This window comes from Danio rerio, chromosome 6, assembly GCF_049306965.1.
Source record: "Danio rerio strain Tuebingen ecotype United States chromosome 6, GRCz12tu, whole genome shotgun sequence".
Taxonomy (NCBI): domain Eukaryota; kingdom Metazoa; phylum Chordata; class Actinopteri; order Cypriniformes; family Danionidae; genus Danio; species Danio rerio.
In genome coordinates, this window is record NC_133181.1 from 57,180,001 (window position 1) to 57,197,809 (window position 17,809).

A 17,809-nucleotide genomic window follows, 5' to 3' on the forward strand; every position below is an offset into this window, starting at 1 on the left:
TGCCTCATCACGCTGTTTGGAGCGAGGCCGATGTTACGCGGTACAGAGCGAGAACAGAACGGCCCTTTGGTAACTGAGACGTATCTTACAGAAATCCAAATGTTCCCCTAGGATCAGCATTGTTCACTTCCACATGGCTCAATGCCAGTAAGTCAATTATGGAGGCTACAGGGAAGCGCCTGACAGAGGGGAGCGTCCAGTCTAATATACAGCGAGTCCAAACGTCTGAGAACACAACCATAATCTCATTTAAACCTGAAAGTGATTGTAAAACGTGATGTGAAATAAATATTTAAGGTTCCACTCGTTTGTTTACTAATCTGTTAAGCAAAATATATGGTAGAGCTATGTTAATGTGCAAAAATAAAATTAAAGGTGCCATATAATGAAAATCTGAAAATACTAATACTAAACGTAATGAATGAATAAAGTAATGCATAAGTAATAATATTTGAGTTACTTTTTATTTTAATTAACCCGCTTTTAATAAACAAATTGTTCAATTAAAATGATCGTAGTCATGTTGAATCCTGCACACAATGAGAGAATGCTGGAACAGACAGAAAGGAAGATGGCAGAGTCTTACATTTCTGCGATAGAAATATTCTCATTATTTTAAACAAATTAAAAAAAGGAAAAGAGGATTATCTAGAGTGATTTTACTTATTATTAAGACAAAAAGTAGCAAACACAATACTTTTAACATTTATTAATCTGTATTTAGGGCGATGCAGTGGTGAAGTAGGTAGTGCTGTCGCCTAACAGCAAGAAGGTTGCTGGGTCACTGGTTTGAACCTGGGCTCAGTTGGCGTTTTTTTTTGTGGAGTTTGCATGTTCTCCCTGCATTTGCGTGGGTTTCCTCCAAGTGCTCTGGTTTCCCCCACAGTCCAAAGTCATGTGGTACAGGTGAATTGGGTAAGCTAAATTGTCCGTAGTGAATGAGTGTGTGTGTGGATGTTTCCCAGAGATGGGTTGCGGCTGGTAGGGTATCCTCTGCGTAAAAACGAGATACTGGATAAGTTGGCAGATCATTCCGCTGTGGCGACCCCGGATTAATGTAATGTGTATTTTAATGTAATGTAACATTACGTTACTTTTGAGTTACTTTAGCATTACATGCGTTTGTGATGTGGCTGTAAAGCACTGGGCCGATTCCTGTTAACTGGCCCGAGTCTGTCTGTAGAGTCCAGGCCGCTTTGGGCAAGCACTCTCCAGTGTGGCATCAAAACGCGGCTTTAGACTCCAGAAAAAAATTAAAACTGTCACGAGAAGTCGACTTTCTGAGGCAGAATTTAATGACAATTGCCTCTGCATCAGTTTCTCTTTCTCTTTAATTACGTACAGGCAAGCTCCCAGTTCAGGTCGACGCAGGAAGAAGATATGAGGTAAGGCAGACATGAGTTTTTGTTCATTTGTCAAATAAATAAATGAATAATTTAGCCTATATGCTCGTCGTACAAGTTCATTACTAAAATATTAATAAAAAAGCGATTAGAAAATATGCTAATTAATTGACGGTCAATTACAGGTTATGAAGGAATTTTTACAACCCTCTCCGTCAATATGACGGACAATGACAAAGTCTAACGCGACCTCTGAGATATATAAATTATGCGTGTGTACATATATATATATATATAAATATGTATGTATATATATATATATATATATAAATATGTATATATATATATATATATATATATATATATATATATATATATATATATATATATATATATAAATGCATAATTTAACATATTGAATCAATGCACTCTATGGTGCCTATAATGCTTGCTGATTATTTAATGATAATTATTTCAGATGCTTGACTGTCCCAGGCTTACTATCTGCATGAAGATTTTCAATAATCAGAGCAGAATAACATGTGTGGACTATCTGGAATGACTCAAGGTGAGTAATTTCTTTTATTTTGTGTCTGGTCCTTTAAATGTAAAAGTTATGAAGTAAGCAATGCTTGTGATGCACATTAAAACAGCTAAAAATACTTAAAATGCTCAGTATGATAACAGTTTCTCTTCCTCTTTTTTATTGAGGCATTAAGTATTTTTAAAAGGCTTACATCTAGTGAATTTTCCCCGCAAATGAGGTCAAATTTTAAAGAACAGGGCTGCAGATGATTTTTAATGGCAGCACATGAGACATAACATTGAAAAAGAAAAGAAAATATTATTACTTCACAGTATTTTTGTACAATTCATTGCCAGTGTCATAAAACAGCTTATGTAAACACACACACACACACACACACACACACACACACACACACACACTCGTACAATACTGTTCATCCAAGCTACAATTATTTATGTAAAACATTTATATAAAATGTTTTTCTGGATTTATTTTTTATTTTCTGGATTCATTGTTTATTATGAGTTTGAGTATAATTGTAATATTAGTTTAGTTCTATATAAAGTCTGATAACATTTCTAAATTTTAAATAAAAGTCAGTGATATCTTAACTTTTCTGAAATTAATATGTATTGGTATTGTCTTGTTTAAAAAGGAATATTATTTTGCTATTTTATTGACAAAAAATGCCCTTAAACATCAACATTTTTTTTCAGCTGAGTAAAAGTATTTATTTAAAAAAATATATTTAAAAAGAAAGAAATGTAAAGAATACAAAAAAAAGCCAATATCTGCACATACTGATTGAAATTCTTGTCCTGCTTTAAATATTTTAATAGCCCATGATTACAGTTGCACTTATAAAATGCAGGATATACGGATTATAAATGTATGTTTTGTTAATATAACGTGTATATTGTGAAATTTGCAGTCTATGTTTGTAATGAGGCAACAAACACATGTAAAGTGCTGAGTACAAAAGGAGATATTGTGAAGAAAGCTGAAAACCTGTAACCATTGACTTCCAAATTACAACCTCAAATCAGAAAAGATTGGGACACTATGGAAAACGCAAATAAAAAAAGTAGTAATGATGGTGATAAAAAGCTGTGACTTTTACTTTGACTTGTATTTTATTGCAGACACTATAAACACAAAATATTTAATGTTTTGTCTTGTCAACTTCATTTCATTTGTAAATATACATCCTTTCCTGTCATTCAGACCTGCAACACATTCTAAAATAAGTTGTGACAGGAGCATTTTAGGGCTAGTAATCGGGAAAATTGGTTAAATAACGATGTGATTTGAAACAGGTGATGTCAACAGGTGATTGTAATTATAATTTGGTACAAAAGCAGCATCCAAAAAAGGTCTTGTCCTTTATGAGCGAAGATGGGCAGAGGATTGCCAGTTTGCCAACAAAATAAATGAGAAAATTATTTAAATGTTTAAAGGTTCAGGACACCCCGGAAAACTTTTTTTTTTTTTTTTTATTAACAGATGTGTGTGTGTTGAGCATCAGTTAAGACAATGTTAGCACCTGTCAGCTTTAATTGTGGGGAAAACTGGATAATTTTAAGCTTTTGTCAGCTAATTTCAGCTTCCGGGTTTAAAATGATTTTTGGGGCGAGATCAAAATCGGCGACGCAGCGCAGTACTGCAAGTGCAATGATGACGCGTCGGTTTCTCATTATTATTCATAGTGGAGTTTTCTTATCCTATGAGAAGAGCCGGCTGCTTAATTATTCATGTGATCTGCCAGACCTGCCAGTGTCAAGCCCAAGCTGAGAGACACGGAAACCACGGCTCAGTTTTTAGCCGTTCATGAAGGCTCATATGCGTTTGTTTCCATCATCCACGGGGTTTGTTGCATGTTTTCTCCCGCGATCTTGTCAGGGCCGAGCTGTGTGTGTGCTGCTAGCATTTTTGTCGGGAGAGCAGCACGAGAATTAGAGAATGGCGGACGCTGTCTTTTATCACTGTTCATTTCTTTGCATTTTAACTTTGTAAACTATAAACTCATGCGTCTCCTCTTTGTGTCTCATTTTGTGAGCTAACTGACAACAGCAGTTATTCGCTCCCCTTCTCCCCTGCTGGCCACGCCCACTCCTGCCCAATGCTCGCGGAGCTCCACGCCCATTAATCATGCATCTTTTGAAAAAATTCTGAAGTAGACTTTAACCGAAAGTGGGGGGTGTCATGGCCCTTTAAAAACAATGTTCCTCAAAGAAAGATAGGAAGACATCCGGATATTTCACTTTCAACAGTGCAGAACATCATTAAAAGATTCAAAGAATCTGAAAGCATTTCAGTGCATAAAGGACAAGAGCGCAAGTCTAAGCTGATCAGCTGAGATCTCTGATCCCTCAGGCAGCTGAATCAAGAATTCTCATTCATCTATAAGCCATATCACCACATGGGCTCAGGACTACTTTGGCAAACCTTTGTCAAGTAGCACAATTTGTAGTTAGATCCTCAAATGCCAGTTAAAACTGTACTGTGCCAAAAGGAAGCCCTAGGTTAACAGTGTCCAGAAGCGCCATCGACTCTAGCTCGGAGGCATCTGGGATGGATCATCACACAGTGGAACTGTGGTCAGATGAATCAATATTTAATTTTTTTTTGGGGGGGGGGAGAAGTGAATGCTCTGTGCTCCAGACCAAAGTGGTAATAGATTGTCCAGACTGTTACCAACAAAATCCAGAGTCTGTCATGGTATTGGGTTGTGTCAGTGCCCTTGGCAATGATAACTTACACATCTGTGATGGCACCATTAATGCTGAAAAGTAAATAGAGATTTTGGAGCACAATATGCTGCCTTCTTTTCCAGGGACGCTCATGCATATTTCAACAACCACAATGCAAAACCACATTCTGCACACATAACAAAGTCCTGGCTGCGAAGGAAGAGTATACAGGTACTTGACTGGCCTGCCTGCAGTCCTGACGTGTCTCCAATTGAGAATGTGTGGCACATTTAGAAGTGCAAAATGAGGCAACGAAGACTGCATACTGTCACCCACCTTAAGACTCGCTTGCAGGATGAATGGGATTAAATTACACCTGAAACACTTTATAACTTGGTGTCTTCAGTCCCTCAACGTCTTTTAAGTGTTGCTAAAAGGAACGGCAACATTACAAAATGGTAAATGCTTTACCGTTGCAACTTTTTTTTTTAATGTGTTGCAAAAACCACAATTGGAATATGTGTTTATTCACTCTTTCATTTATTTTCTCGTCGGCTTAGTCGCTTTATTAATCCGGGTTCGCCACAGCAGAATGAACCACCAACTTATCCAGCAAGTTTTTACACAGCGGATGCCCTTCCAGCCACAACCCATCTCTGGGAAACATCCACACACACACACTCATTCACTACAGACAATTTAGCCTACCCAATTTACCTGTACCGCATGTCTTTGGACTGTGAGGGAAACTGGAGCACCCGGAGGAAACCCACACGAATGCAGGGAGAACATGCAAACTCCACACAGAAACACCAACTGAGCCGAGGCTCGAACCAGCGACCTTCTTGCTGTGAGGCGACAGCACTACCTACTGCGCCACTTCTTCGCCATATGTGTTTATTTTGATTTAAAAAATCATCAGAAACAATCTAAATAATGTTTGTTGTATTTTCTGCAATGAAATACAAGTGAAAGTAAATTTAGAAATTGCTTCTTTCTTTTTATTTGCGTTTTCCATGCTGTCCCAACTTTTTCTGATTTGGGGTTGTAGGAAAAACAAATACTATGGAAGTCAATGGGTATTAGAATTACATTTTAGGGTGAACTATCCCCTTAAAGGAACCAACTTACAACATATTTCACACTTGTTTAATTGAACTTTTGTTTTTAACTCAAACTCCTCCGCTTATCATTCATTGTGCACGAACATAAACTCAATCTAATGATCCTGGTTTACGGTTAAATTGACCTGTGGTTTTATCTTCATGGTGCATCTGGCGGTGTTGTTTGAGTTAGTGCTGCCATTATTATCCCATGTCTGGCTGCTCTGCTCTGCCTTCTGCTCCGAGCTCGTCAGCTTCATCAAGATGCTTTTATATGCCATCCTAATCTTAGGGACCTTAAAAGCATAAACAATGGGGTTCACGGCAGAGTTGAAATGAGAGAGGAGGATGCCGATGTGGAAAGCCAGGACTGGCACTTCTATATTAGTGTAATAATAATTCAGTGCATTCATTATGTGCAACGGCAGCCAGCATACAGCAAACAGAACCAACACCAAAGCTAAAGAAGTAGCCAGTTTTTGCTCTTTTTGGTAAAATGAATTGGGCGCCATGCCACGTCCGACTCCTTTCCTCAGCTGTTTAGAAATCATTGTAAAGATTAATAAGTAGATGAGCATCATGATGAAGGTGGGTGGAAGGAGGCAAGCAAAGAAGATGAAGTTGACCATGTAGGACATGGGTATCACACTGATGAACTCACACGTGATAGTGGAGTTTTCTGATGTGGTGGTGTTTTCTTTGTGCCATCCGAACATCGGGATTAGACCCAGTATAGCAGCCGAGAGCCAACAAACAGTGACCGCAATCCACAAGTGCTGCTTTTTGACTGCTCCCCTGTACCTATAGAAAGAGATTGTGTTTAGACATTAACAACTTAAGGTCAGTTAGGCTAACTAGGCAAGTTAAGATAATTAGGCACTCCATTGAACAATAGTAATGATAATAATAATAAAAATTATTATATTTAAATAGGCTTTCCACATCGGGGGGAATCTCCTCACCCTCCACCAATGTGCAGCAGGCCCGGATTGGCCAATCGGGAGGACCGGGAAAGTTCCCGGTGGGCCGGTCCGTTTCTAGCTGCTTGCACTCTCAGCAGTCGCACTTTTTTTCATCTATTTATTTATTTGACCATAGACTCACTCTTTTTATTCATTATTTTGCCGCAGCTCCACTCTACTTATTTATTGTCTCGCAGCCCCATGAGCCAAATGCAGCCTGCGTGGTGATGATGATCTAATTATTATTCCGGCCACTCAAGTGTAACAGCGACATTGTGGTCCAGTGGTCAGCACGTCGCGTGACGACGTCAACGATCCTCACCTTTTTTTTCATATTTATCGTTAAGACATATGAAACTGTAAGGTTGTTGAACATTTGAAGTTCTAAAGCAGCTGTTTCCTTGAAAAAGACGTGATAGTGTAATTAGAAACTGAATTGGAAATGACCTTATTTTAATATAGTCAGTCGTGAACTGAGGTGGACCGGTCTGCTTGAAACTCCAGGGCTGAAAAGTAGTCCCACTCCGGCACTGATGTGCAGCATCCACCTGGATGACGCGACGGCAGCCATATTACACCAGACCGCACACCAAACACTAGCTGATTGGTGGAGAGGAGACAAAGTAATGCAGCCAATGGTTGGGAGGCCATGATGGGCAGAGACCAGTGGGCAAATTCAGCCAGGACCCCTACTTTTTTTTCGAAGACATCCTGGGATTTTTAGCAAACAAAATGGACGCTGGACAACAGATCTACATGTAGTTTATTTGGGGTAATCGTGCAGGCAATGGTCAAAAAACAGGAGCATAAAGGTAATCCAATAAACGCTATCAAAATACTGGCGAAAGGTCAGGCTAGGTGACTATGAATCCAAACGGTAAGAAGACAAGAATCAAAACAGCTACAGCCATATCACCCTGCAGCCCAGGACTGGTTGTTTACTGAAGCTAAGCAGGGCTGAGACTGGTCAGTACCTGTATTGGAGTCCACTTGGTAAAACTAGGTTGCTGTTGAAAGTGGTTGAGTCGTAATGCCCCAGTAAATTGAAGGGGACACTATATTGTCAGTGAGCACCGTCTTTTGGATGAGACGTTAAACTGACGTCCTGACTGTCTGTGGTCATTAAAATTCCCATGGCACTTCTTGTAAAGAGTATTGGTGTAGCCCCGGTGCCCAGTATCATGACCTCCCAATCATACCCCATCCACCGAATTGGCTCTATCACTGTTTCTCCACTCCACCTGTAGCTGGTGTGTGGTGAGCACACTGGCGCCCTTGTCCTGTGGCTGCCGTTGGAACATCCAAGTGAATGCTGCACACCGGTGGTGGTGTGGAGAGACCCTCCTCTCAAGATTGTGAAGTGCTTTGGGTGTATGGCCACACATGATACATACATTATTAATACAAATTACATTACAAAACACAGGAAATCAAAGAAGGAAAAATGCTTTTTAATGTTCGTAAGAGAAACAAGACTCAGCAAAGTGTCTGTGAAAGTAAGTGGTAAATATAGTCCATGTAATCAGTAAAGAGATGAGCTACAGCTATGTCTATGTGTCCAGATTATTGTCAGCAGTTGCAGGAGTTTATGGGTGCAAAGAGTTATGGGAGTTGTAGTTTGTTAGCAATACTGAAAGTAATCTCAAGTGGAGAAAACATCGAAAGCGATCCCAACATTTATATTTTGAAAGTTAGTTAAATCAAAGCGCAAAAAAAGATATTGTGAATTATTATAATTTAAAATCATTGATTTTTATTTGACTTTTTAAAAGATTTTTATAAGTTTAAATTATAGATACATTATCTATAAATTATTATAATATGCTTTTTGTTTAAAACATTTCTTTTTAATTTCAGTGTTCACAAAGACAGTTGTGCCACTTCATTAATTTTTTTTTATGTGATAAATTTTAACTCATTATTATTTATTTGATACAGAAATATTGCATTATGAATATTGCCACTATCACTTTTGAATCAAACGCATCCTGACTAGATAAAATAACTGAACATATTACTCAATGTTTAAATCTTACTGACTCAATGCATTTCGAAATAGGTCAGATAGAGCACGCTATTTTGATTGCAGATTATTAATCAAACATTAATTTCTGCACTCATGAATTGAATCAATGCTAAGATATGGGCATTAATATATAAATAGTTTTCTCAGAATAAGTCAGAAAAAGTAATTTCGAGAGGATCACTTGCTTATTATTGCTTGCAGCCGGCCCCGCATTATTCGACCTATGATTCACCAATCAGACGATTCCTAAGCCATTATACATACCCTCAGTTCCATATCACAGCCATCTTCATTTAGAAGAATCCCACCTTCCACCCCTACTCCTCCTCTTTTCCTAGATGGGTGGCATGGTGGCCCAGTGGTTAGCACTGTTGCCTCACAGCAAGAAACTCACTGGTTCTAGTCCTTACCAAGCCAGCCAATGTTTCTGTGCGGAGTTTACACGTTTTCCCCCAGCTCACATGGGTTTCCCAGGTTTCCTCCCACCGCCCAGAAACATGTAACTTAAGTTAATTGACTAATCCAATCAGCACCATAGACATGCTCCTAGTAAGTAGTTCTCTCTTAAGAGCAATCACTGTCTGTTCATTAGTTATTACAGCAGGAGAGTTCTCAAGATCTACCTGAGCTCAAACTCCCCTCTCGCCTTGCAAATGGAAGGGAGCCCCAGGCTCAAGGATCTTATGAGCTCAGGGCTCTCTCGCGGGAGAGCATGCCAAACAAGATTTATCATCAATCATCTGCTAAGTGTGAACTCTTGAAACTCAGAAAAAACAAAGGAAAACAACAAAACAACGAAAAAAAAAAACTATTACCTATTTTATATCAATATACATTATGACCTGTCTTCTTATTCAATTAGTAACACATTTTCTACTCCAAGAAATTATATATAGGAACAATTTGAAAGGCCCCCTAACTTCCTCAGAAACCTTGTATTTATCTCTTAATATATATGTTATCTTTTTTCCATTGTCATTGTTTAGATCAAACTAATCCAATTAAACCATGCCACCTCCAACCATCCAAACTCCAACCAAACTACTTTTTTTGGGGACAACTTAGGTGTTTTATGTTAAATCCACCTAAATTTGTAAAAACAATTAAGTTAAAATTGATTTATGTTGGGACAAGCATTTTTTACAGTAATCCAGAATCCTCATCCCTGAACTGATGAATTTCCTCCTTTTAAGCAAACTCGATCAATTTGGCCACACCTCAAGTATCAAATAAACTGCACAAAGTGTGACCATCAAACATCCAAACCTGAGAGGGTTGTAGACACGCAGGTATCGGTCCACAGCGATGGCCAGCAGAGAGTGCACCGACGCCTGGGTCAACACGAGGACCAAACAGCTAATGATGAGACAGCTGTGGAAACTGGTTTTCAAACGTCCATCCACCAGCACCGCCAGAGGAACAGCTACCAAGCCCACCAGAAGATCAGCCACCGCCAGAGACACAACGAAGCAGAAGGTGGTCTGTCTCAATGCACGGGACGACCACACGGCCCAGATGACCAGCACATTCCCCAGGCAGCATCCCACAGAGATCAACACCTCCAGCACAGTGTAGATCAGCTTCTCACCATCGGCCATAGTGACATAAAGCACACCGGAACTCTACAGGAACTTAGTAGAAACTGTGGTGGTTAAAATAGGAAGCTGTGTTCACTTACAAGCATGCATTTCCAGATAAGCACACACACGCACACATACAACTGCAAGGTCATTACTTTTAGGTGGTTTGTTTGTTTCCTAGTATGTTGATAAAAAATAAGCTGTGCAAATATTCATATTCACATTTAAATAAATGAAATAAAATCAATGTTCTTTATAGAACTTTAACTCATTTTAATCAGTTACAGTAAGTCAGGTTTCAACTAAATATTTTAAGTTATATGAAGTTTAACTAAATATTTTAGTCAGTTTAACTGATGCTGAGTTGATATGACCAGAAAAGGTCCAACTCGGGCTCATTTTAGATGTGTGCACTGTAAAACCCAAAAAGTTAAGGTAACTTAAACCATTTGAGTAAACCGATTGCTACAAACCAATTAAGTTTAAAAACTAATTCTAATGACTACTGTGAACTTAATACATTTAAGTAAATAAAGAAATTTGAGCACAGTAAAACCAATAAAGGGAAAGAACTCAAACCAACTGAGTATTGTTAACCCAATAAGTTAAGGCAACTGAAACCGTTTGAGGAAATTAATTGCTACAAAACATTTAAGTTCAAAAACTAATCCTAATGAGTACTGTGATCCTAATCCATTTGAGTAAACGAAGCAATTTGAGCAGTAAAAATCAACAAATAAAGAGAACTCAAACCAACTGAGTACTGTAAAATCCAGTAAGTTAAGGCGACTCAAACCGTTTGAGTAAACCAATTGCTTAAGTTCTTAAACTAATCTATATGAGTACTGAGAACTTGCTCCATTTAAGTTGAAATAATGAGGTATTTAATGAACTCATTACTCTCAACACTGAGTTCAAAACTCTTTTCAAATTAGTAGAAATAACTTTCAGTCAATTTTGAGTTAGCTACACTTATTTCGTTTACTAAATTTGACGGTTGGGTTTTACAGTGTACCACAATATACATTTCTGGAGAGCGCCAAATACATCCCAGGAGCTACATTTTTATTTTTTGGCAGTTTTTGTTTTTCGTAAATACACTGTGTACAGAGTTCACTGTGTACGCTTTTTGAGATCTCAAATTTCTATCATAAGTGCCATTCGTGCCTGCTGTTCTTGCATAAATCCACCAGAGGCCGATGTCGACTGACTAACTGACCGATCGACTGACCCACTCTTTTCTTTACCTAATCCAGTCGATAGTGTTTTCAAAAGCACAGATTGAGCAGCACACTCTCTTCCCTAAACCCAACCCATAGTGTTTTGAAACCTGTTTTTTTATTTGTTTATTAAATTTTTTTGGCTTCTGTTTTTTTTCTACCTGCTTTCTGGAAACATTCTTTACTGGACCCAAACCCCGTCGTCATGGTCAACTGATGTACACTGTAAAAAAATGCAGGGTTCCACACAGTTCATTAATGTTGTCCCAACATAAAGTTAACTCAACACATTTAACAAATGTATGTGGATAGAAATAAAAAAAAAAAAAGTTGTCCTTATGAAATCTCAAGAACTGTGTTGTTTCAGCTCATTTTAATTAAGTAGTTTGAACAAGTTAAAAATATATGTTGTGAGAGTATGCAGCGAGCTACTGGGCAAACGTAACAGTGGGAAAGCTGTCCATATGATAGTAAGCGGTCAGCTTGTAAGCGTGAAAAGGAATGGTGTCAAATCCCCCAGTGCGTTAGTTTTAAAGACGAAATGCAGCCATACATACTTCTGGCTACATCATCCACGATCTCCAAAAATGTATGTAGGGCTACGTTTTTAAAATGTGAAAATGTTGTTTTAATTCAACTTAAAAAAAGAGCAAGCAACATTAAGAGAGCAACATTTTTTTACAGTCTACACTGTAAAATAACGATATGACATAAAGTCATAACAGGAGAGGTTTTCTGTCACTTTAACTTGTTTTTGTCAGTTAATCAGGTCTCAATGAAATATTTTAGTAATGCAAAGTTTAACTTAATATTTTTGCCAATTTGACTGATATTGAGTTGAGGTGACTAGAAAAGTTTGTTTGATTCAGTAATTTACGCAGGGAGATTTTTCCGTGTAGCTTATTACCTGCTAACTATTAAGATTGTTTACTAGTACTTTTAAAATACGTATTCTGCATGTTTTTTAATACCCCTGATCAATCCCTAAAACGTTTTATTTATCTAGTAGAATTTATTGAGCAAAATAGTTAATGGTTTGTTTATAGAAAGAATTAAAACAAAATGTGAATGTATTTTTTAATTTCTAGTATTTATTAAATATGTTTGCCCACACTTTATTGTAATTCTTGCGAATAACAAACCAATAACTTTGACTTTTAGCTCAATAAACTCCTAATTTGCTGCTTAATATTAGTTATTGAGAACTGGTACTTAAACTAAAGTGTTAGTATATGTGCTTTTTCACTCTCAAAGACGTGTATGTAGATGTAGTCAAAATGCTTATGTTCAAACTGGGCATCAAATTGAGGAAGGAAAAGCAATTTAAATGCAGGACTGGCTTTTCTGAGTATATGTGTATCTGAGTATGTAAGCAACTGCTGATCTTCAGGGATCAGATAGTTATCTTTAGGGTTTATAAAATGAAAAACTAAGCAGCGAGCATTGTTTTTGTGTGTGAAAATGCTTTCTTGATACCAGAATTCAGAGGAGAAAGAACAGACTGGTTCAGCAAGACAACAGTAGCTAGAGCTGTCAACTAAGGTACACATCTAAAAAAATCCTATTAATATGTTTACTAGGGGTGTCACGATTTCGATTTTTTCGAAATTTATGCTCAATTTCGATTATCGAATCAAAAAATAGAATCGTCGATGCTGCCACGCCCCCATGTCACGTCAGCTTGGCTTGCCAAGCGGGAAAAAAACAGGCTTGTTGAAGTGCTTGTTAAACTGCAGGAGACCCGTTGACAGAACTTAAACCCTCTCCTCTTTCAATGAAGTCGCCGGTGTGTAAGCATTTTGGATTTCCAGTGAGTTATGTTGACAACGTTCGTGTTGTCGACAAAAAAACACAGTTTTGCAAGCTCTGCTATGTACGTATTATGTACGGTTCGTCCGATAGACAACACCGGCATCGCGATCCTCCGCCCGCCCCCGTTGCAAATCCGCTCGCGAAAAGTACACACTCAGGCCCTGTTTACACTGTCTTTGTTTTTAAATGGCATTTTTTAGAACGACAACGATTTGACATCCACAGTGGCGTGTAGCATTTCTGAGCAGCCCTCCTTCCTCTCTACCTCTGAAAATGCACATCACGTGACCACACAGACACACACAGCCATCCGCTCCAGACAGCAGGTCCAGGCAGTCAGAGGACTGCTTCAATCTTTCACTCACTTGCACCTCAGATACTGTTGGCTGGTTCCTGTTGGTTGTGCGTCTTTTTTACCGACGCCATTATAACGACACAGATCAAAAGTGATTGACAGGTTGTAATTATGTGTGTATCTTGCCTTTATTCATTTACTGTATGATTTGTTTATGGGTAAAACAAAGACCATGCAGGTCAGGTAGTTTAAACGGTAGGCTACAAATAATTTATTGGTCATTAATTAATTAATTATTCATAATCGAAAATCGAATCGAATCGTGCCTTTAGAATCGAAAATGTAATCGAATCGAGAATTTGGAGGATCGTGACACCCTTAATGTTTACAGTAGGTATCCACTGATCCTAAATTGATTCTGATTGCTAATTTTTTTACAAGCAAATTTGCTGATTCTAGACAGCTTCATTCAATCTTTTTGTAAACACTTGTAAAAATTAATAATAATGAAATATTTGAATATAGAACATCATGCGTATCTGCTTTATCAAAGGCTGAATCAACAGGCAACCACAGCACTTTAATCCAAGCAAAGATCCTGCTTGCAAAAACTCAGGCATGATGTAAATTAGATTGTATGATTGCAAAATATAAAGTAAAAAAATATATAATGATCTGACATAAACTTGATGCAATTATGCTGCATAAAACATACATGCTCAAAATCTAGAAGGACAATGTGAAAAAGCAGATTCACTCCCTGCTAGCAGGTGGTGCTTATAGCATTATACTTTAGTATGCATTGACAGAGATCTTCTAAAAAGATAATACCTCCTAAACTCTTCTGAACACGATAGGTTCCCCTTATTGAAACATCATCCTCAAGTGTCATGATCAGCACTTCTGCTCTTGTATGGTTAAATCAGCATAGCAATCATTCAAAAGCAGGTTCTGTATATAGGTCAAATGAAATAGGCCCAAAATATGGGATGTCTCAGCCAATACAGGACAGTTGGCAATCCTAAGCATAGCTAAAATACACTTAATGCAGCCAAGGTCTCCAGAAAAGCATATCTACGCATCTAAACTTGAATCAGATAAGCTACAGCAGCAGCAGAAGAAGATTACAGATAAGAATGCTAACTAGGTTATGCAGTGCACACTTCAGTTCCTTTAGTACCCACTGATATTTGTTTAAACACCACAAACACACTGTAAAAAAAAAAAAATATCTGTGAAGTTTGCGTTTAAAAAAAACTACAGTTGTGGTTTCCACTACTATTTACTGTTAAACATGCAATATAATTTGTTAAAGAAATGTCAAATTTTTACAGTAAACTACCATAAATCATTAATTTACTGTTAATACAAAAGTGTATTGAAGTATATATGCTATGAACACATTTCATTCATTCATTTTCTTTTCAGCTTAGTCCCTTTATTAATCAGGGGTTGCCACCGCGGAATGAACCACCAACTTATCCAGAATATGTTTTTTAAGCCATCACTGGGAAACACTCATAGACACTCATTCACACACATACACTACGGCCAATTTAGTCTACCCAATTTACCTATAGTGCACCTGTTTGGACTGTGGGGGAAACCGGAGCACCAGGAGGAAACCCGTGCGAATGAAGGGAGAACATGCAAACTCCACAAAGAAACGACAGCTGACCCAGCCGAGGCTCGAACCAGCGACCTTCTTGCTCTGAGGCCATTGAGCTTCCCACTGCGCCACCGATAAGCACATTTATTATTATTAATAAATAATAGTTTAATAATATTAGACTACAATGCTATAAGCGCCACCTGCTGGCAAAGACTGCTACGTTTATATATATATATATATATATATATATATATATATATATATATATATATATATATATATATATATATATATATATATATATATATATATATATACATATATCCTAGATTTTGTGCATTTATTTTTTAAGTAATTACATCAAGTTAATCTCAGATTTTTTTTTTTTTTTTTTACTTATTTATATTTTGCAATCATACAATGTCCTTTAAATCATGCCTGGGCTAATGCATGCAGCATCTTTGTTCTCATCCTATCCTTTGTGACAGACAAAACACAACTATTGGCATGTGTGGATGAGAAAATCACTTAATAAACAATTGCTCATAATACAGTATACTAATATCAAATATGGGTGGCGCAGTGGGTAGCACATTCTCCTCACAGCAAGAAAGTCGCTAGTTTGTGCCTCGGCTGGGCCAGTTGGCATTTCTGTGTGGAGTTTGCATGTTCTCCCCAAGTTTGCGTGGGTTTCCTCTGGGTGCTCCGGTTGCCGTTTCCCCCACAAGTCCAAAGACATGCGCTATAGGTGAACTGGGTTAGCTAAAATTGACTGTAGTGTATGAGTGTGTTTCCCAATGATGGTTTGTGGCTGGAAGGGCATCCTCTGTGTAAAAACATAAACAGGATAAGTAGGCGATTCATTCCACTGTGGCGACCCCAGATTAATAAAGGGGCTAAGCCGACAAGAAAATGAATAAATATCAAATAACACATGACTAGTAAACACCAACATGGTAACAAAGATGAAATTAATGCAATAAACATTATCAACATTAGGTGTAACATAAAACTTTAATGTAAACAAAAAATGTACACAACCTATGGCAGGGGTGTCCAAAGTCAGTCCTGGAGAGTTGGTGTCCTGCTGAGTTTAGCCCCAACTGGCCTGGACACACCTGCCTGGAAGTTTCTAATATCTAATAAATATAGTAAGAGCTTGACTAGCTGCATCAAGTGTGTTTGATTAGGGTTGGAGCTAAACTTTTTAGTACACCAGCCCTCCAGGAATGATTGTGGACACCCCTGACCTATGGGAACTTTAAAAAATATACATAAAAAAAAAAAAAAAAAAAAAAATATATATATATATATATATATATATATATATATATATATTTATATTTTTGTATGTATTTATATATATATATATATATATATATATATATATATATATATATATATATATATATATATATATATATATATTGGCCGCAGTATTTGAGTGTGTGTGTGTAAATGCGAGAGTGTATGGGTGTTTTCCAGTTGTGGTTGAAAGGGCATCCACTGTGTAAAACAAATGCTGGAATAGTTGGCGGTTCATTCCGCTGTGGTGGCCCCTGATAAATAAGGGTTATTCCGCTGAAGGAAAAATATGAGTTAATAATAGTAATGTCAACAAATATATAAAAAGTGAAGTGTCATGAAGGGAATTCTGGAAAAGACAATTTACATTTATTCACAGTATATATATATATATATATATATATATATATATATATATATATATATATATATATATATATATATATATATATATATATATATATACTTACTGTTAACCAGGTTATGGATTTTTACAGTAGCATTCTTACAGTGTTATCATTGAATTCACAGTGTATTGTTGCTGACAATGTGCATCCTCATTATTTTCTTGATCTTGAAACAAATTTTACACATACATTTCGTAAGCTTTCTACCGTATGTATAAATTTGATGTGTGCTATTGTTTTTCTGGTGCTAAGCAAACCATGTATACACCCCAGTGCTGTGCAGTCTGGCTCTGCAGCATTATATCGTGTGGTTAAACTCTCATGTCTGTGTGGTTAAGCAGGAAGTTGTTATTTTGATCCCAACAACAAGCAAGTAGCACACCATTGTTCTCTTGCCAAAAAAAGTCAACTAATGGTCTATATGCTCAGCAAATGTTTGACAGCCACCAAACTTCCGTTAAAAGCTTTATATGACTGTTTTCAATTGAATAAGGTTCTTTTTACAGCATTGATAATGTAATTGATTTAATAATATAATAAGTCAAATAAACTGCAGCATTAATAGTTGTTCAAGCCTAAAATAGGAACTCCATTTACAGTTTTAAAAACCTGTGCTTGTCTTCATATTCTCTATGATTCATCAGTGCATTATATTGTGAAAAGCTGAAGACAGTTGAATCGATTTCTTCACCTTCAAAATACATTTTCTTTCACCTTGTGGGCTGTTGGCAATTTAATTCAATTCATCTATATTTTTATAGCACTGTTACAATGTAGATTGTGTCAAAGCAGCTTAACATAGAAGTTCTACAAAATGTAAATTGAAACAGTGTCAGTGCAGTTTTCAGAGTTGAAGTTCAGTTTAGTTCAGTTTAGTTCAGTCAGTGTGGTTTAATTTTCACTGCTGAAAGTCCACACACTGAAG

General features: G+C 37.2%; 2 protein-coding genes across 3 annotated transcripts in view; one reads left to right on the forward strand and one right to left on the reverse strand.

The window, feature by feature from the left end:
* Positions 1-17,809, forward strand: part of adora3a.1 (adenosine A3 receptor a.1) — an 80,706-nt gene that overhangs the window by 52,148 nt on the left and 10,749 nt on the right. For both annotated transcript variants that reach the window (XM_073954761.1, XM_073954760.1), the window contains 2 exons: positions 1,345-1,385; positions 1,822-1,911. The gene's annotated coding sequence lies outside the window, so the exon portion shown is untranslated. The remainder of the gene's footprint in view (positions 1-1,344; positions 1,386-1,821; positions 1,912-17,809) is intronic.
* On the reverse strand, positions 1,899-11,944 carry adora3a.2 (adenosine A3 receptor a.2). The gene is made up of 2 exons (XM_688840.7): positions 9,920-11,944; positions 1,899-6,466 (listed from the first exon to the last, which is right to left on the reverse strand). Exons 1-2 carry the CDS (start codon positions 10,249-10,251, stop codon positions 5,782-5,784), a joined length of 1,017 nt encoding a protein of 338 aa, XP_693932.2. The 5' UTR covers positions 10,252-11,944; the 3' UTR covers positions 1,899-5,781.

What these genes read in the sequence shown, in the direction of transcription:
- adora3a.2 (XM_688840.7), bottom strand. Translation starts at nt 10,251, where the DNA reads ATGGCCGATGGTGAGAAGCTGATCTACACTGTGCTGGAGGTGTTGATC. An exon ending in CGTGTCTACAACCCTCTCAG is followed by an intron (nt 6,467 to 9,919) that starts GTTTGGATGTTT and finishes CTCTTTCTATAG; the next exon opens with GTACAGGGGAGCAGTCAAAA.